The sequence below is a fragment of the Peromyscus maniculatus genome, chromosome 12 (assembly GCF_049852395.1).
Source record: "Peromyscus maniculatus bairdii isolate BWxNUB_F1_BW_parent chromosome 12, HU_Pman_BW_mat_3.1, whole genome shotgun sequence".
In the NCBI taxonomy this organism is placed as follows: domain Eukaryota; kingdom Metazoa; phylum Chordata; class Mammalia; order Rodentia; family Cricetidae; genus Peromyscus; species Peromyscus maniculatus.
This window is the reverse complement of record NC_134863.1, coordinates 23,193,554-23,213,521: the sequence shown is the minus strand read 5'-3', so window position 1 is coordinate 23,213,521 and position 19,968 is coordinate 23,193,554. Positions and strand designations below refer to the sequence as shown.

General features: G+C 43.4%; 1 protein-coding gene and 1 long non-coding RNA gene across 3 annotated transcripts in view; one reads left to right on the top strand and one right to left on the bottom strand.

Annotated features, from left to right (window-relative positions):
* Nucleotides 1-19,968, top strand: part of Senp5 (SUMO specific peptidase 5) — a 38,409-nt gene that overhangs the window by 12,991 nt on the left and 5,450 nt on the right. For both annotated transcript variants that reach the window (XM_006974500.4, XM_042259168.2), the window contains exons 3-8: nt 4,414-4,519; nt 4,651-4,789; nt 5,011-5,058; nt 9,141-9,218; nt 16,455-16,592; nt 19,405-19,488. In XM_006974500.4, coding sequence (XP_006974562.2) covers nt 4,414-4,519; nt 4,651-4,789; nt 5,011-5,058; nt 9,141-9,218; nt 16,455-16,592; nt 19,405-19,488 — 593 coding nt within the window. The remainder of the gene's footprint in view (nt 1-4,413; nt 4,520-4,650; nt 4,790-5,010; nt 5,059-9,140; nt 9,219-16,454; nt 16,593-19,404; nt 19,489-19,968) is intronic.
* On the bottom strand, nt 10,083-10,871 carry LOC121821700 (uncharacterized). The gene is made up of 2 exons (XR_006062505.2): nt 10,700-10,871; nt 10,083-10,600 (listed from the first exon to the last, which is right to left on the bottom strand). It is a non-coding gene; the product is annotated as an uncharacterized LOC121821700 (long non-coding RNA).

Here is a 19,968-nt window from a genome sequence, read left to right as displayed (position 1 = left end):
ATCATTTTCCCCCCAAGACAGGGTTTCTCTGTGTAGCCTTGGCTGTCCTGGAACTCACTTTGTAGCCCAGGCTGGCCTCAAACTCACAGAGATCCCACCTGCCTCTGCCTCCCAAGTGCTGGTGTGAGCCACCACCGCCAAGCCTATTCTCAGCATTTTGATCAGTTAGGAGTCTCTACGTTAAACACAGTTCACAGCAAAAAGAATCTTCTTCTCTGAGATTTAGTTCTAATCCATGGTTCTAAACATAAATATTTAGAAGGCACTTTGACAGCTTGTTCATTTAGAAAACAAACAGTAGGAGGCTCCCCACTAAGCCTTAACCTCCCAGCCCACGGGCTTTTGATCAGGTTTTCAGTATCACGGATGAATTCCTTTGCTGTGGAGTGGGCTCAGACCCAGCCAGAAAGGCGGTGGTTACATCGTAGCCTTCCTTGGTGCCACTGTCAGTAATGTAGCAGTCAGGGCCCAGGGCCAAGTGCTGGCAAGACCCCTGATAGTTTTTCTTTCCCTGTAGCCTGCACAGCACTCTGAAAGCAGCCAGTTCCAGCTTGATTTCTCTATGAGAAGACTGCTTTTTTTAATTTAAGGAACATCAATCAAGATTGTAGAACCTAAAATTTAATTTTTGTTGTTGTTTGGGATATCCCTCCATTTTTCTTTGGGGTAAAATTTCTTTATGGCTTCATTTTGTAATTTAAAATATTTGTTATAAGTTAGCATACAAACTAATGGGTTTCATTATTACATTTTAAAAATATTTATATATTTTAATTTAATTAATTTCCTGGAGCTGAGGACCGAACCCAGGGCCTTGTGCTTCCTAGGCAAGCGCTCTGCCACTGTGCTAAATCCCCAACCCTATTTTTAATTTATTTTTAATCATATATATGCGTGTGTCTGTGTAAGTATACGCCATGCAAGTGTAGGTGCCAGTAGAGGCCAGAGGCATCAGATTCTCTGGAACTGGATTCACGGGCGATTGTGAGCTACCCAATAAGGGTGCTGAGAACTGAACTGTGGTCCTGTGAAGAAGAATAGACTCTCTTAACCTCTGAGCTTAGCCTTCCAACCTTATTACATTTTAAAACAATTCAAATTTTTATTTTTATTTGTATTTTTTTATTTTTATTTTTTTGGAGCTGAGGATACGAACCCAGGGCCTTGCGGTTGCTAGGCAAGTGCTCTACCACTGAGCTAAATTCCCAACCCCCAAATTTTTATTTTTATTTTATTATTGTATAACCATACATGGTGTTTCTATGTGGGCAGGGCATATCCAGGTGAAGGTCAGAGGACAGTTTTGTGGAGTTAATATTCTCTTTCTACCTGTATATAATTCTCCACTTAAATGCAGTCTTTCCAAATACTAAGGTTTCTTGACTTCTGTTGGGGCCGTTCTTTCATGTAGACATAAGACCCCTGTGTAGAAACAAGATGGCTATTAAGATGGACAGGCTGATGCCGGGCGGTGGTGGCGCATGCCTTTAATCCCAGCACTCGGGAGGCAGAGCCAGGCGATCTCTGTGAGTTCGAGGCCAGCCTGGTCTCCAAAGCGAGTTCCAGGAAAGGTGCAAAGCTACACAGAGAAACCCTGTCTCGAAAAACCAAAAAAAAAAAAAAAAAAAAAAAAAAAAAAAAAAAAAAGATGGACAGGCTGGGAGTATAGCAAACATCAGTACTCCCAGGACTGGAGAACTAGCTCTGTGGTTAACAGACCTGGCTTATGCTGACACCCAGGATATATCCTAGCCCCCTCTCCCCCCATGACAGCTCACATCTGTAACTCCAGTTCCAGGGGATCTGATACCCTCTTCTGGCCTCCTTGGGTGTCAGGCATGCCTGTGGTGCACAGACATACATACAGACAGAATACCCATATGCATAAAATAATAAAATAAAAATTTAAAAATGTTATGTGTTTTATTCTTAGAACCTCCAGTAGAGTGGGTGGAGAATCAGAGGTAATGCTTTTTATAAACGTAGGGCTGGGCTGGGGAGATGGCCCCGTGGCGAAGGGTAAAGGCGTTGCTGCCAAGCCTGATGGCCTGAGAGCCACCTCCCACACGCCGTCCTTTGTCCTCTGCCTGTGCTGCTGGCAGGTGTCCCTCACTCTACACACACAGTGAATGAATGTAATGAAGAGAGGAAGGCAGGGCTGGGCTGCAGGGCTGTGGTTTGTCCAGATGTTTGCGGCCCTGGGTTGGGTTCCCAGCATTGCAGAAAGTTGGGAGCCACTCTGGTGGGAGATTCACAGGGTTCTCACCTGTGTTTTCCTGTGCAAGAGAGTCCTGTCCATTCTGAATTGACAGCCTAGCAGAAACCGCTGTTTGGAGCCACAGGAGGAGCTGGTTACGATTTCCCCTTTTTAATTTAATTGTCAGCCTGGGAGGCTGTTGCCCTCCTTTTCAGCCCCCAACCATGTTTCTTCCTCTGTGACCCCCTACACCTTCCTCAGCTCTTGTTACCTGGAGAAGTAATGTTGGGGTTCTATTTCCTGGGGCTTGCTCAGTGGCCATCATTGAAACCATTGAATGAATATATACATAAATTGACTGGAAGATGGCCTTATAATCTGGCTGAAAGGTCCCTTTTGAAATTGTTTCCTTGGCTGTAGATGTAGCTCTATTGGGAGAACTCTTATACCACAGCTAAATAAATAATAAAAAATTGTTTTTAAAAATTCCCTGTTTTAAAACAGGTCTCTTGAGCTGTCCAGCACTTGGGAGGCAGAGGCAGGTGGATTTCTGTGAGTTCCAGGCTAACCTGGGCTACAGAGTGAGTTCCAGGAAAGGCCCCAAAGCTACACAGAAATTCTGTCTTGAAAAACCAAACCAAACAAAACAAAACAAAAAATCCCAGGTCCCTCTAGAGCTAGGCCTGGTCTGTAATCCCAGGTGCCATGGAGGCTGAGGTGGGAGGTCTTAGGTCAGCCTAGGCACCTGAGGGAAAGGCCTTGCTCACTGTTAACCTTGTCAGGCTTCCCTCATAGTAGTTAGTGGGTTTGCTCTTTGTTTGGAGACAAGGTCTTACCATGTGGTCTAAAATTTGCTGTGTGGATGAAGTTGCCCTCAGACTTCCCATCTTTCTGCCTGGGCCGCCTTAGTGCTGGGATTACAGGCATGTGCCACTGAGACCAATTCATTGTTGTATTAACAATGATCAATGACAATCATTTTTTTTTTTTTTTAAAGAAATGACTCCTTTAATTACTGGAGGGAAAAAGGACATATTTAACCAAGTGATTAGCTCTCATCCTCCCTTCCTCTTCCTGTTTAAGAGATATAGCATCTTGCTATGTTACCGTGGTGTCTTAGTCGCTGTTCTGTGGACCAAGGTAACTTATAAAAGTATTTAATAGGGGCTTGCTTACAGTTTTAGAGGTTTAGTCCATTATGATGAGAAGCATGGTAGCAGCACACAGGTAGACATGGTGCTGGAGAAGTAACCGGGAGTTCTACATCCTGATCTGCAGGCAGCAAGGCATGGTTTGGCATGGGCTTTTGAAACCTCAAACCCCTCCTCCAGTGACATACTTCTTCCAGCCTCCTAATCCTTTCAAATACATGAGCTTGTAGGGGCCATTCTTGTGCAAACCACACCTGGCTATCCCAGAATTCCCTAGTGATCAGCCTCTCCAGAGCTATAGGGGCCATTCTTGTGCAAACCACACCTGGCTATCCCAGAATTTTCTCTTTCTCCACCCCACCCCCCCAGACAGAGTTTCTCTGTGTAGCTTTGCGCCTTTCCTGGAACTCGCTTTGGAGACCAGGCTGGCCTCGAACTCACAGATATCCGCCTGCTTCTGCCTCCCGAGTGTTGGGATTAAAGGCATGCGCTACCACTGCCCGGCATATCCCAGAATTTTCTAGTGATCAGCCTCTCGAGAGCTGGAACCACAGGAGCATTGCACTATTTACAAGTCCTAGGAGAGGTTTCCACTTCAAGTCACACGGTGGCAGTGTGTCTCTCTTTAGTCTTGACTAGCCCCTCTAACTGTGTCCGTAGTTTAAAAATAGAGTCTGAGCTGGGCATGGTGGCACACACCTGTAACCCTAGCATGCAAGGAGGCAGATGAGATTGAGACCCTGTCTGTTTTATATATGGAACCTGGCTCCAAAAAAGAAAAACAGCCAACCCCCCACCTCCACCCCCACCTCCGAACTGCTTGCCCAGCTTTTCGCTAAGACCAACCGTGAAATAACTCAAAACCCAATGTGAAATAATAGTTGCAAGCATTTCTTTGTGAATCGCAGTGGTGAAGGTCCAAACACGCACCTTTTTAAAAAAAAATGACGTAACTGTGTTTTTACAGATGATGGTTGTATGCTATAACAAATGTAAGTATTATGTGTTATGAGAACAACTTTGCTGAAAAAAATTTCCCATGTTTTTCTTTTTCCTTTATGTAAGGATTCCTAGATGAGGTTATGAAAAAGTATGGAAGTTTGGTCCCACTCAGTGAAAAAGATGTCCTTGGGAGATTAAAAGATGTCTTTAATGAAGACTTTTCTAATAGGTATGTCAGTGATGCAACAGTTAAGTCCTTAAAGATAGTTACTGCCAAAAATGACTTTTCCCTTAAGAGAAAAGAAATAATTATATGTTGAAAAAATGCATTTTAACCTTTTCTTTCAAAATCTGTTTTAGAAAACCATTTATCAATAGAGAAATAACTAACTACCGGGCCAGACATCAGAAGTGCAACTTCCGGATCTTCTACAATAAGCACATGCTAGACATGGATGATCTGGTGACCCTGGATGGTCAGAATTGGTTGAATGACCAGGTCAGTGCATCGTGGGCTTTCAGGGTAGAAACTTGCACAGGATGTTGGCCAACAAAACCTATCTTTTGGGTCGCCTTTCCATTAATCTTTAGAAACAAGGTCTCTAATTTCTACTGAAGTGACTCAGGTTTTATTACCTTCACTACTGTCAACCTGTTAACTCATACTGCTGGGGATGTTCTGAATTGTACAAGACTCATCAGCAGGTTTTAATTTTACAGGTTATTAATATGTATGGTGAGCTGATAATGGATGCCGTCCCAGACAAAGTAAGTGGGAGCTCCCTCTTCACCAGTGTGCTTGTGTTATTAATAGTGAGGTGGGTGTTGGGTTATTTTGTTTTCACTTTTTTTTTTTTTTTTTTTTTTTTGGTTTTTCGAGACAGGGTTTCTCTGTAGCTTTGGAGCCTGTCCTGGATCTCACTCTGTAGACCAGGCTGGTCTCGAACTCACAGAGATCCACCTGCCTCTGCCTCCCGAGTGCTGGGATTATAGGCGTACGCCGCCGCCCGGCTTGTTTTTACTTTTAAACAGTACATAATTATCTGATATCTTTAGATTAAATGGTTGGATTATGTCTTGATTGTACATTAGAGTCTGCCAAATTTTCTGAGATCATTTTTCGCTTAAGCTGAGTGCAATTGTATACCACCTTTTATCCCAGCACTTAGGGAGGTAGAGCAGGAAGGTCAGAAGTTCAAGATCATCCTTTGGTTCATAGCAAATTTGAGGCCAGTGTGGCCTTTAAAAGACTATGTTTCAAAAAAGAACAAAACAAAACATTTTTGCGGGGCTGGAGAGATGGCTCAGTGGTTAAGAGCAGCGCCTGTTCTTCCAGAGGACCTGGGTTCAATTCCCAGCACCCAAATGGCAGCTCACAACTCTCTGTAACTCCAGTTCTAGGGGACCCGACCTCCATGGCAAAACACCAATGTACATAAAATAAAGTTTTAAAAAAATTTTTTTGCTTTATATCAATGTTCTGCCAGGTGGTGGTGGCACACGCCTTTAATCCCCAGCACTCAGGAGGCAGAAGCAGGAGGATCTCTGTGAGTTTGAGGCCAGCCTGGCCTACAAAGCAAGTTCCAGAACAGCCAGAACTGTTACACAGAGAAACACTGTTTTGAAAATACAAAAAATAAAATAAAATAACAGTGTTCATATTTTCTTCCTTATTTACTTGTGTGTGTTTATTTGCACCCAAACTGAGCTTTTTTTTTTTTTTTTTTTTTTAAGATATCTTCAACAAGAGTTATTACAGATTTTAAATAATAGTCTTGGGGCTAGAGAAATGGTTAAGTGCCCTGGTTGCTTTTTCAAGAAACCTGGGTTGAATTCCAAGCACCCACATAGTGTCTTATAACTGTCTATAACTCCAGTTTCAGGAGATCTGATGCCCTCTTCTGACCTCTGTGGACACCGGATGCAGAGGCAGACAGATGCCTTCTGAGTCCCCTCACAGCCAGGGCAATACAGAGAAACTGTCCCAAAAAACCAAAACATCAAAGAATAAAATAAAATCCAATGATAAGCAGAATGGCTCTTTTTTTTGTTTTTGATTTGGATTTTTGTGACAGGGTCTTGCTATAAAGCTCTGGCTGGCCTGGAACTCACTATTGTAGGTCAGCTGGCATTGAACTTTAGGCCATCTTCCTGCCCCTGCTGAAATGCTGGAGTGATAGATGTACCCCAATGCACCCAACTCTTCTTGTTTCTTTGTTTGTTTGTTTTTGAGACAGGGTCTTACTATGTAGACCAGGCTGGCCTCAAACTCACAGAAATTCACCTGCCTCTGCCTCCCAATTGCTGGGCTCCTAGCTCTTTTTTAAGGATATATATTTTTTTCTTTTGAGACAGGGTTTCTCTGTCTAACTGTCCTGGAACTCACTTTGTAGACTGGGCTGGCCTTGAACTCGCAGATATCCACCTGCCTCTGCCTCCCAAGTGCTGGGATTAAAGGCGTGCGCCACCACTGCCCAGCTCCTAGCTCTTTTTTTTTTTTTTTTTGAGACAGTGTTCACTGTGTATCCGGATTGGCCTTGGGATCCTCCTGCCTCATCTTCTCCAGTGCTAGGATTAAAGGCTAGAACCACCATGCCCAGGTTACATAGTTCTTAAAAGAATTTGCTTTAGACCTAACCTGAAGGCATATAAAAGCAGGTTGCTGTGACCTACCCTGGAGTTTCAGCTTTACTAGGTCTTGGATGGGCCTGAGAGTTTTGATTTTTTTACATTCCCAAGCGATGTGATTATTTTGGTCTGATGACCATACCCTGAGATTCACAAGCACCCAGGGGATGGATAGTTCTATACTAGAAAGGGAGTTAAAGTTTGAGGGAACACTTTAGGAGAACTCGGTGGGACCGGAGATTGAGCTCAGTGATAGAGCCTTTGTGTACTATACACAAGAGCCTGTGTTCAGTCTCCAGCACTCAATACACGGCAACAATTGTAATGAGTATGCCCTCAGATGAGCAGATACTGCTTTAAAACAAGAACTCTAAGTTTAGCATGTAAGACTTGCTGTTTCATTGGCCAAGGTAATTCTTGTAGCTAGAGATGATTGTGCACGCCTTTAATCCCAACACTAGGAGGCAGAGGCAGGTGGATCTCTGAGTGAGTTTGAGGCCAACCTGGTCTACAGATAGAGTTCCAGGCTGTTACACTGAGAAATCTTGTCTCAAAAATAAAAAGGAAGGAAGGAAGGAAGGAAGGAAGGAAGGAAGGAAGGAAGGAAGGAAGGAAGGAAGGAAGGAAGGAAGGAAGGAAGGGAGAAAGAAAAGAAATGATAGTGTTCATAGGTATTAGAGAGAAATCTCCAAATCTACACCCTTCAGATTGGGTTAGCTTCATAATTCCTACCCTGGAGTTTAAGGTAATCATTAATTCTTTTTGCTTGCTTGTTTGTATTTTTGAGACAGAGTCTCTCTGTCTAGCCCTGGCTGTCCTGGAACTTGCTCTATAGACCTCGAACTCAGAGAGATCCACCTGCCTCTGCCTCCTGAGTGCTGGGACTAAAGGGGTGCTAATAATCATGTTAATGAACATTTGGAATAGACCCTTCTGTTAGCTGTGTAATCTATTTTCTTCCTCTGGACCGACCTACCTACATTCCTCCTCCTTCCCTCCCTTGCCCCCACCTCTCTTATAGCTACGTGAGACGATCTCATGTAGCTTGGACTGACCTCAGAATCTGCTGTAGCTGAGGATGGTTTTGAACTTCTGAACCTCCTGTCTGTAGCTGGAGTTTTCTCTCCGGTCCCGCCAAACCCCAGCAGTCCAACAGCCCACTTATAAAACACACAGACACTTATAATTTACAAACTGTATGGCTGTGGCAGGCTTCTTGCTAACTCTTCTTATATCTTAAATTAACCCATTTCTATTAATCTGTAAGTTGCCACATGGCTCCTGGCTTACCGATACCTTACATCTTGCTTGTCATGGCGGCGGCTGGCAGCGTCTCCCTGACTCACTCAGCCTTCCACTTCCCAGAATTCTCTTCTCTGCTTGTCCCGCCTATACTTCCTGCCTGGCTACTGGCCAATCAGCATTTTATTTATACAGAGCGATATCCACAGTACCTGTCTCTAAAGGTTAGGATTGCAGGTGTGTGGGGCCGCACCCAGCTTTTGTGGTCCTGGAGATCAAATCCAGGGTTGTGTGCCTATGAGGCAAGGACTCTTCCAGTTAGGCCACATTCCTAGGCCTTGAGTTTTTTTCTCATTTGTTTTATTTTATTTTGTTTTTGAGACAGGGTCTCTGTGTAGCCTTAGCTAGCCTGGATATCACTATGTAGATCAGGTTGGACTCTAACTCACAGAGATCCACCTGCCTGTACCTCGTGAGTGTAAGATTAAAGGCATTTATCCACACCTGTCCAGGGCTAGGTTTTTAATAAAAAACAAAACAAAACAACTTTTCATTCAAAAAAAGACAAAGCTGGGCATGGCAGATCACACCTTCAGTCCCAGCGCTGGGGGAGATGAGGGCGAGGGGCAGTGATGGGACAGAGGTAGACAGATCTCTGAGTTCCAGGCCAGCCTGGTCTACAGAACGAGTTCCAAGAGACCCACAGCTACACAGAAACACCGTATCTCACATTTAATAAGAAAGGAAGGAAGGAAGGGAGGGAGGGAGGGAGGAAGAGTGGGAGGGAGGGAGGGAGGGAGGGAGGGAGGAAGGAAGGAAGGAAGGAAGGAAGGAAAGGAAGGAAGGAAGGAAGGAAGGAAAACACTTTTCATTCCTCTCTTGTTGATTTTGTGTTTTGCGATTCTTCAGTTCCCATTTCTTGTGACGTTGACTCTGAGCGTGGCGTACCGTAACCTGGCTGATTGTGTTTGCTCCCCCAGGTCCACTTCTTCAACAGCTTTTTTCATCGACAGCTGGTAACCAAAGGCTACAATGGAGTTAAGAGATGGACCAAAAAGGTATTTGGTTTCCTTTTATACTGAATTTGAAATGGATGAGCTACTCTTGGTTGGAGGATCAGAGCTTTAATAACATTATGGTGTCTGTTAGAACCTTCATGTGACTGCTGAATATCTTTTATCTTAATGTGGGTTAGAATGTGCTGTAAGGAAGGAGTACCAGTCTGGGAGTTCATGATTACAGCAATACTCTTAGCCTGCTGGACAACTTGGACAGGACATTTAACTTGTCTAATTAGATTGCTGAGTGTTAGAATAAAATGCTAAAATATCTAATGTGCCTTCAGTGACTCTATCAGAACCTTTTTTTTTTTTTTTTTTTTTTGTGGTGGTGAACTAGGGATTGAACCCAGGGCCTTTCGTAAGCTAGGCAGGTGCTTTGTCACTGAGCTCCAGCTCTAGCCTTGGTTTATGTAGTTAGGGCTGGTCTCTGACTTGCAGTCTTCCTGGTCCAGACTCCCAAGTGTTGGTTACTGGTGTTCTTCATGAGGCCTGAGTGGAAACACTTTTGACAGAGTTACCAATACATTCAAACTCAAACAATAAATATCGAAATAATTTTGTGTTTTGTTTGTTTTTTACAAAAGGGCTTAGACTCATGTAGCTCAAGCTGCTCTGACACTCGATATGTAGCCAGAGTTGGCCTGATGGTCTTGCCTCAAACTCCTGAGTACTAGGTAGATGTGGGCCACTGTGCCCGGCATACTTTTCACTTTTAAGCTGATTGGGAGAACTCAGGAAGTGAGGGTGAGTCCTCACTGGACTCTGTAGCCTGTGTGGAGGTAGAAAGACCAGAAGGTTGAGGCTGGTCTGGGCTGTGTGAACCTCTCTCTGTGTTTGTTGTCATTTTAAAAAGAAGCCAGGCAAGGTGACACATGCCTTTAATTCTAGTACTTAAGAGGTAGAGGCAAGTGGATTTTTGTGAGTTAGGACCAGCCAGTGCTATGCAGTGAGATCCTATCTCAAACCAACCAAACAAAACCAAGAATAACTCGATGGAAATAAGATTCATTTCTTCATTTAGACATCCCAAGCTTGCCTGGAATTCCCTGCATAGCTGGAATGACCTTGAATTCCTGATCCTTCTGCCTCTACCTCAGACTGCTAGGATTCCCAGTGTGAGCACCACATCTGCCTTATGTAGTGCTGGGGATCGAATCCAGGGCTTTGTGGATTTGAGGCAAACACTTTACCAAGGGAGCCATGTCCCCAGACCTGGAAATAAATTATATCAAGTACAATGTCTGAAGTATACAAATCTAAGAGAGAGAGAATTCATATGCCAGTTTGGTGACTTAACTAGCCGTGACTTGAGCACACTTGCTTAATTATCCTGAAAGTCAGTCTTCTCTGTAGATCAAGAGGTTTACAAGGTATTTATTCTGTTGGGAGAATAAATGAGATTATATTTAGCAAACCACTAAACACATTGTAAAATACACAGTAAGATGCTGATTGTCATGATGTACATGGAAACTCACCAAGTGCTCATTTCAGTTTTTTGATGATCCAATTACTAGGTCTTTATTCTAAAGAAATCTGGAAAAAGATTTGTAGAAAGATGCTTATGAGATTGCTAATTTTAGTAAAATTAAAATTTTAAATAAACTGGTACTTCAGCTTCATGGAATTTCAGTTTTTTTATGGTTTTTAGTCACTATTTCTTTTCTTTCTTTTAAAGATTTATTTATTTATTATGTATATAGTGTTCTGTCTGCATGTATGCCTGCAGGCCAGAAGAGGGCACCAGATCTCATTACAGATGGTTTTTGAGCCACCATGTGGTTGCTGGGAATTGAACTCAGAACCTTCGGAAGAGTAGCCAGTGCTCTTAACCACTGAGCCATCTCTCCAGCCCCCACTATTTCTTATAGTATATATATATATATTTGTTTGGTTGGTTTTTTTTTTTGTTTTTTTTTTTTTGAGATGGCGTTTCCTGTGTAGCCCTAACTGTCCTGGAACTCACTCTGTAGATCAGACTGGCTTCAAACTCAGAGATCTGCCTGCCTCTGCCTCTTGAGTGCTGGGATTAAAGGTGTTTGCTACTGCCACCACTGGGCAATAAATATATTTTAAAATGATAAAAGTTTTAACAAAGCCAGAAGTTAAAGACATGCCATTAAATCTTTTTTTTTTTTTTTTTTTTTTTTTCCAAGATAGGGTTTCTCTGTGTCGTTTTGGTGCCTCTCCTGGATCTCGATCTGTAGACCAGGCTGGCCTCGAACTCACAAAGATCCACCTATGTCATTAATTCTTAAAGGTTTTTAATTTTAATTTAATTTATTATTTTTAGTGGAACTGGAGAGATGGCGCAGTGGTTTGGTTCCCATCATCCACATGATAGCCTACAACCATCTGTAGCTCCCGTTCCTGGGGATCTGGTGCCTCTCTTGCCTCTGTGGGCACCGGGCATAGATGCAAAACACTTACATTATGCAGGTGAAACACTCACCACACAAAATAAAATAAATAAATCTGTAAAAACAAAGGTGCCCTAGAAGCAGAGTTAGGGGTGGTCAGGAGCCACCGTGTGGGTGCTGTGGAAAAGCAGTGAGCACTCCTAATCACTGAACTGTCGCACCGCGTCTCCAGCCTCTGTACCCTGCCTTCTTTCACAGTTGGAAGGCAACAGTTTTATTTCTGGAATTTGAAAACCAAAGGCTAAATCACACCTCACTTGTACCTCCTTCCTCAGCCACATGCTGCAGCTCTGTTTGCCTTCTTGAAACACTCGGCTTTGTCCCAGAGACGCCTCACTTCCTGTGAGAAGTGTGTCTGTATACACAGACACACAAACGGCTCATTCTCTCCTTTACTGTCTTCTATCTTCTCCCTCAAACTAGGATCTCTGTGTGTAGCTTAGGCTGCTCTTGAACTCGTCATTCTCTTGGCTTGGCCTCCCAGTGCTGGGATGCCAGGTGCCATCACTGGCCACCTCCCCTGGCTCCTCTTACCCTTCACTTATTTTCCTTCCCAGTCTATTTCACTGCCTGGCTTGTAGAATGCATTTATTGTCCTTCTCTCTCTTGCGGTGAACTTTTCATGGCAGGCTTTGTGTTAGGTAGTGATGTCAGAGCAGTGAATGCCATGAAGGTAGGCACTGGTAAGAACTGAAAACACACCCTAGGTAACTGGGTATGGTGGCATGGGTCTACCTGCAATCCTAACATGCAGGAGGCCCAAAGCAAGACCTCCGTGCTCATTGTACTAGTAGTGTTTTTCTGGCTCTCACCACTGGAATTCAACTTTCAGTCGTTCAACACTGAGTGAGTCCCGCTACCTTGGTTTTTGTGTGTGCACATGTCTGTAGAGGCCTGAGACAGAATGGGGTATTGTTCTTCCAGGGGCCGTCTGCCTTGCTTTCTGGTTGCTTTGTTTGTCGTTCTTGAGGCAGGCTGTTTATGTTGCCTTGGATGGCCTGGAACTCGGTATGTAGAGATCCACCTGCCTCTGTCTACCTCCTGGTGCTGGGATTAAAGGCATGCTCCTGGCCCCCCTTGTATTTTGAGACAGGGCCTCCTTACTGGCCGGATCTTGTCAAGTAGGCTGAGCTGTTTGAGCAGTGTGCTTTAAGGATGTAACTGTCAGTCTCTCCAGCTGGGACTTGAAATGTGTCTTACACACCCAGCTTCTTCCATGTGGCCTGGAGAGCAATCTCCGAACAAGCACTTGCCTCCTGCCCGCCCCAGCTGAGGGGTGCTGGACACTCTTCTAGGAGTAGATGGGGAAAATAAAGCCCTTGCTCTGTCTCATGGCGCTTACAGATCAACCAGGAAACAAAGCCAATGAGAGTGGGTAATGTAGTGTGATTGCCTGCGGAGACAGTGAACAGACGCAAGGGGAGTGTCACTTTGGCTTTTGTTTTTTGAGACAACGTTTCTCTGTGTAGCCCTGGCTGTCCTGGAACTAGCTCTGTAGACCAGGCTGACCTCGAACTCGGCCTGTCTCTGCCTCCCCAGTGCTAGGATTAAAGACATGTTCCACCATGCCTGGCTTTTTTTTTTTCACATTTTAAAATTTATATTTTTGTGTGTGGATAATTCATGTCACAGGACATGTGTTTTTGTTGTTGGGTTTTTTCTTTTTGTTTTTTTTTGGAGACATATAATGCTTGGCTCCCCAAACACTACCATCATTAGAGTCATTATGTAGGCATGATTGCTTAGAGACCATTGGTCATGTTCATAGGAAATATTTGCAAAATAAACATTACTTTGTTAAATGAAAAGATATTATTCTATTCTGTGAATTCTCCAATTAGGGTAACTAAAAATATTCCAGCCATATGCTAAATGCTAAGAAATTAACAAAATAATATGAAAATGAATGTTTGAAAAATAAATGACACTTAACTGATGTTCTGGGCAAAGCAAACCAAACTGAAGTAGCAGGGAGGCCGGTGTGGTGATTCGTGCCTTTAATCCCCACTGCCCAGCACTCAGACAGAGGCGTGCGGATGGATCCCTGAGAACTGGAGGATAGCCTTGTCTACATAGTACCTTCTGACCCTCTCAGACACCTACACTCACATGCTAATACGCACACATATGCTTGTACTTAACACACTCAGATACACACTAATAAAAACAAATCTTTTTAAAAAATTACATTGCTAGTGGGAGATGTCTCTCATGAGTAAACCTCGTAGAAAATAAGTTCGCAAAACTTAATACATTCAGTAGACTTGCATAGGTATATTATTAATAGATCATTATATCCCTTAAAAAGAGAATATGTGGGCCAGTGAGATCGCTCATGAGATCGCTCATGGGAAAGGTGATTACCTCCAAGCCTGACAACCTGAGTTCAGTACCTGGAACCCACATTGTAGAAGGAGAGAACTCAGTCTAGAAATAGTCATCTGACCACACATGACCTGTGACTTGCATTGTATACACACACACACACACACACACACACACATACACACACACACACACACACACACACACACACACGTAAATTTTAAAATGTAAAAAAAAAAAAGCCCAGCATGGTAGAGCATGTCTTCATTTTTTAATTTATTTTGTTTGTTAAAAAGATTTTATTTATCGTATGTACAGTATTCTCCATACAGGAATGCCTACATGCCAGAAGGGGGCACCAGTTCTCATTATGGATGATTGTAAGCCATCATGTGGTCGCTGGGTATTGAACTCAAAAACTCTGGAAAAACAGGCAGCGCTCTTAACCCCTGAGCCATCTCTCCAGCCCCTATCAGTCAGCGCTGTTAACCTCTAAGGCATCTCTCCAGCCCTAGAGCACATCTTTAATCCCAGCACTGGGGAGGCAGAGGCAGGCAGATCTCTGTGAATTCGAGGCCAGCCTGGTCTACAGAGCAAGTTCCAGGACAGGCTCCAAAGCTACAGAGAAACCCTGTCTCAAAAAAACAAAACAAAACAAAAACAAATAAAAAAAATAACCAAAAAACAAAACAAAAAACCCCTAAGATTCTCCTGGTGGAGCCATAGGGTCACACCTCTAATCCAAACTAAGCAGGTAGAAGCAGGAGGGTTATAAAGGAGTTCATGGTGGTCATCATCTGTACAGTGAGTTCTTCCCAAACACATGAAGAGAAAAAAATGAATGGCCTTAAATCTCGTTATTATCTAGTAGTCACCAAATTCAATTCCAGAAAGACATGTAAGTCAACCAGGATTTGAACAGGTGGGAAAGAAGACACAATAAAGTAGTAACAAAATGTGGGAGGAGCTTTTAGTTTAAAGTGGTGTTTCTGTGTGTGTGTGTGTGTTCCAGTGTGCTTGGTGCCTGCACACTACAGCACACACGGGGAGGGCAGGGGACAGCTCTACGGACTAGGCTCTCTTCTCCCACCTTTCGGGTCAGAACTGGTCGTCAGGCCCAGCAAGCACCCCAGACGTTTACTTTACCATAGGAGTTCGCAGTGACACAGGCGGGCCCCACGTATGTGCTGCCCCACTCCAGGCACGTGACACTGCGTCCATTTAGATAGGGTCTCTTGGAGCCCACTCTCCTGGAACTCTCCTGTAGCAGAGGGTGACTTTGGACAACTCTTGCTATCACCTCCCAGAATCTGGGATTACATGATGTGCTGATGTCCAGCTCACTCACTTTTTATAGGTGTTTATGGAGTTATCCTTTGGAATTTTTCATTACACCAATTTCTTCATTATGTGTGAGTGTGTGGGTAGTCAGAGGACAGCTTGTGGGAGTCCCTTCTCTGGACTGAACTCGGATCTTCAGCTTGGTGGCAGGTGCCTTTATCTGCAGAACCATCTCACTGTCTCCATCCATTGGAAGTCTGAGCAGAATAGCAACCTTTCCAGGTTATAAAAGGCAGGTTTTAGAATATAAAGGGCATGTTAGGAGCTTTTCGTTTGCTTGTTTTTCAAGACAGTTTCTCTGTGTAGCCCTGGCTGTCCTGGAACTCGCTCTGTAGACCAGGCTGTCCTGAAACTCAAAAGAAATCCGCCTGCCTCTGCTTCCCAAGTGCTAGGATTAAAGGCATGCGCCACCTCTGCCTGACTATGTTAGGATTTAAGGATTTATTTGAACTAAAAGGTGTATAGTATTATCAAGAATATTTTCTCCCTTTTAACATCAGAGACAAGACTGCAGGGTTCATGTGTGCTGAAGTACATTTGTATGTGTATTCATGTTCTTCTCGTATTCTTTAGAACTGCATAAAGTAGGTACTGTTGTTTCCTACATGTTACACTCTAGGAAATCAGGGTATAAAGGGCATATAAAACAGATAGAGCCAAAGGAGAAGAATCAGTATTTGAATTTAATCAGATTTGCTTGAGGTTGCATGATCTTTACTTTTTAATTTTACTTTTTAAAACTGTGTTGCTTTTTAGTACTATTTAATACTATCCCTAGTATATGCTAGGATCCCTAGCCCTGTTTTAAAACAAAAGCCAGAACCCACATAAAGGTGGAAGAAGAGAACCAACCCCACAAAGTTGTCCTCTGACACACATACACATTACGCATGTACATTCACACATTAATAATCAATAAGCTAAGTCATATCAGACAAATGACAAAAGTGGCTTTTGTAGATTAAGTGAAAGAGAACATTTTTATATTTGTCTTACTTTTGAGTATTTTCACTTAGTGATTACAGACATGGGCTTCAGATGAGGCAGGTTCAAGTTCTGCCTTACCACTTCTTAGCAGGGCAGAGGTCGGTCGATGAGTGCTGTTGTTGGTCCTGTGGTGATAGCTCCTTTTCTTCCTCTTAATCAGGTGGATTTGTTTAAAAAGAGCCTTCTGTTGATTCCCATCCACCTGGAGGTCCACTGGTCTCTCATCACTGTGACACTCTCCAATCGAATTATTTCATTTTATGATTCCCAAGGCATTCATTTTAAATTTTGTGTAGAGGTAAGTTAATATTCTGTCTATTTTATTTTTCATCTGTGATTGACCAAGATAGAGCACAGCTCTAGCAGAGCAGTAGACATCAGAGCTGCTTCAGGGTGGTAAGAGGCCATAGGTCAGGGCAGGGCCACTGAGCTGTCAGATCTGGGGCCTCCTTTGGAGATTGAGCATTTTTTAAAAATTAATTAATTAATTAATTTATTAATTTAGTTTTTTGACAGGGTTTTTCTGTGTAGCCCTGGCTGTCCTGGATCTCACTCTGTAGACCAGGCTGGCTTAGAACTCAGAGATCTGCCTGCCTCTGCCTCCTGAGTGCTGGGATTAAAGGTGTGTGCCACCACCACCCAGCTGGATTCACCTTTTTTTAAAATTTATGTGCATTAGTGTTTTGCCTGCATGAGGGTGTCAGGTTCTTTGGAACTTGAGTTACAGACAGCTGTGAGCTGCCATGTGGGTGCTGAGAATCGAACCTGGGTTCCCTGGAAGAGCAGTCATTGCTCTTAACCAGAGAGCCATCTCTCCAGCCCCGGGATTTAGCATTTTTAAGGAAACACAGAAAAATTCATTTTTTCCTGCATTTCCTTAAAAACAAAATTCATTGAGTGTGGATAGAAACTATTTTTTCTTCTTTCTTTTAGAGCTAAGATTGTCTTAGATCTTCAAAATAACTGTTATTCTGGAACAAACTATTAGAGTTCAGGTAAAGACATGATCTTGCATAGCCCAGCCTGGTCTCAGAGCTGGTCAGATGACCTTGAACTCTTGCTGGGTTTGTGTCTACTTCCCAAATGGGAATTGTAGTGGTGTGACATCATACACTGTGGAGTTCATCTAATGTCAATAAGAGTGCAACAAGATGGGGAGTCAGAAAAATCAGCTTTCCTGGGTTTTCTGCATAATGAAGAACCAGTTAGAAAAGTATGCCTGATGCTGGGTGGTGGTGGCACACAACTTTAATCCCAACACTTGGGAGGCAGAGGCAGGTAGATCTCTTAAGTTCAAGGCCAGCTAGGACTACACAGAGAAACCCTGTCTTGGAAAACCAAAAAGAAGCAGGTTCTATTACTAAAGTACTGGAGCCCATCATTTGGGGTTTTCTGCACTGAGGAATGTACAGAGCCTCTAGGGTGAAGAATTTAAAGCTTATTGTTTGGAGGAAATCTCAGTAGCTCGAGAAACAAGCAGCCTCAGTATTGAAAAGAGATCCATTTTTACCAGACTAACTTCTAGTAATTTTCATCTCATCAATTCCCCAAGATTTTGTTTTGTTTTGTTCAGAGAAGGACTGCTGTGTAGCCCATGCTGGCACCAAACATAAGATCACCCTGCCCTCAGCCTCCCAAGTCCTGGGATTATAAGTAGACAATACCATGCTTGGTGTTGAGAAGAGGTCGAATATAGCCCAGGCTGGCCTTCAGCTTGCTATGTGCCAAGGATATCTTTGAATGCCTGGTTCTGCCCTTACCACCCAAGTGCTGAGATGTTCGGGGTGTGTCACCACATCTGGCTTATATGGTGCTGAATTGAATCCAGAGCTCTAGGCATGCTAGGCAAGCACTTCACTGAGCTACATCCCCAGCCCATTAACAGAACTTTGAAAGGCCCGATGAGCTTCTAAAATTCATGTGCATGAGCTGGAACTGGAACAGTGAAGGAGACTCATCTGGTAAATGTGAGAGCATGTTACCAAATTTTTAAAATTAAAATGTTACTTAATTGGCTTAGGGATTTAGATTGTTTGGAACATCCACCATCAATAAAAGTGTGTCTGTGTATAGAATTAATATGTAGTAAAATTGAGAAAAGACCAATTTTTCAGTTATGGCCCTGGAAAAACTAGTTGCTATTTGGAAAAGTTACAGAGGCTTGCATTGTACTGTTTATAAGAACAGATAGAACGTGCACAAGCTGGGCATGGTGGGCCATGCCTTTAACCCCAGCATTCAGGAGACAGATACAAATGGATTTGCTAAGTTCCAGTTCAGGGCTACACAGTGAGACCCTAACTCAAAAGAAAAAAAGCATGAAATCTTGGGTAAAATATAGAAAATGTTTTATTCATTCAGGGAGCAGGGATGGCCTTCTTACACAAAAGAAGAAGAAAACACCAAGAAACCGCTTGATAAATTTAACTGTATCACAAAATCTGTGTCTATGTCAGATTTGGAGTTATAGCTCAGTGGTAGAGTACAGACTTTCCATACACATAGCCCACGGTTCATAAAGTTAACAGACAAGTGGCAGACCTGGAGAAATGTTTGTGATACTAACCGAATCTCTACAAATGAGTAAGGGTTGAGAAAAGGCCTGAGAAAGAGGTAAGAGAGAGGCTGGAGAGATGGCTCAGGGGTTAAGAGCACTGGCTGCTCTTCCAGAGGACCCGGGTTCAATTTCCGGCACCCACATGACAGCTCACTACTGTTTATAACTCCAGTTCCAGGGGACCCGATACCCTCACACAGACAGACATGTGGCCAAAACAATAATGCACATTTTAAAAAAAGAAGAAAGAAATAGACGAGAGCTGGAACGTTCATTTCACTTTCATTATTAATGATTTCAGCATGTTTTTCTTCTGTCTTTAGATGTAAGACAAGGTTTGAGATGTAGCAAGTTGACCCTCATAAAATGCGCTAATACAGTGTCCAAGTCTTGAGTGCCTACTTCAGTACAGGCTGAGTGGAAACTTGAATACAGGTGTCACGCAGCTGGAGACTGTAGCCTCCACCTTGGTTTCTGTCTGGTGGTGGGCAGTTTCCACGTTTTCACCAACTAATGGAACACAAGATGTGTGTTGTGGTTTCTTTTTCACCAGAATATAAGGAAGTATTTGCTGACTGAAGCCAGAGAAAAAAACAGACCTGAATTTCTGCAGGGTTGGCAGACTGCTGTTACAAAGGTAAGAGTGTGATAAAAATGAAACCCCAGCATGTGCATGGGGGGCAGTGACCCAAGTGGGGGTGCCTGCTGAGAGATCTGAAGCCTGGGGATGAAGAGCCTCCGGGAGATTACGGCGACTCAGAATAAAGCTTATTTAGTACTTAATCATCGTGAGGCTCCGTTTCCCAGTCCTTGCTGGGAGCAGGTAGCATAAATCATGTCATCTATATTTCCGTGTGATACATAAAGACTCGAACATACGCTAAAATGACTGTTGGGGCCCACAAAGGGACCTGGATGGGTACTTTCCACCAATGTAGTTAAGACCCAGTGTGTCTGGCCCGGAGACAGTACAGCAGCTCTCCGTGGAGCAGAAGTGCCGGGGCAAATGGAACCCCAGTTTTTTCCTTGTGATGATCTCATGTGATCCTTCCAGCCCGTGTGGTGGGCAGTTCTTTAGGGCTAGGAAGCCTCTTCATTTTATAGACAAGAAAACTGG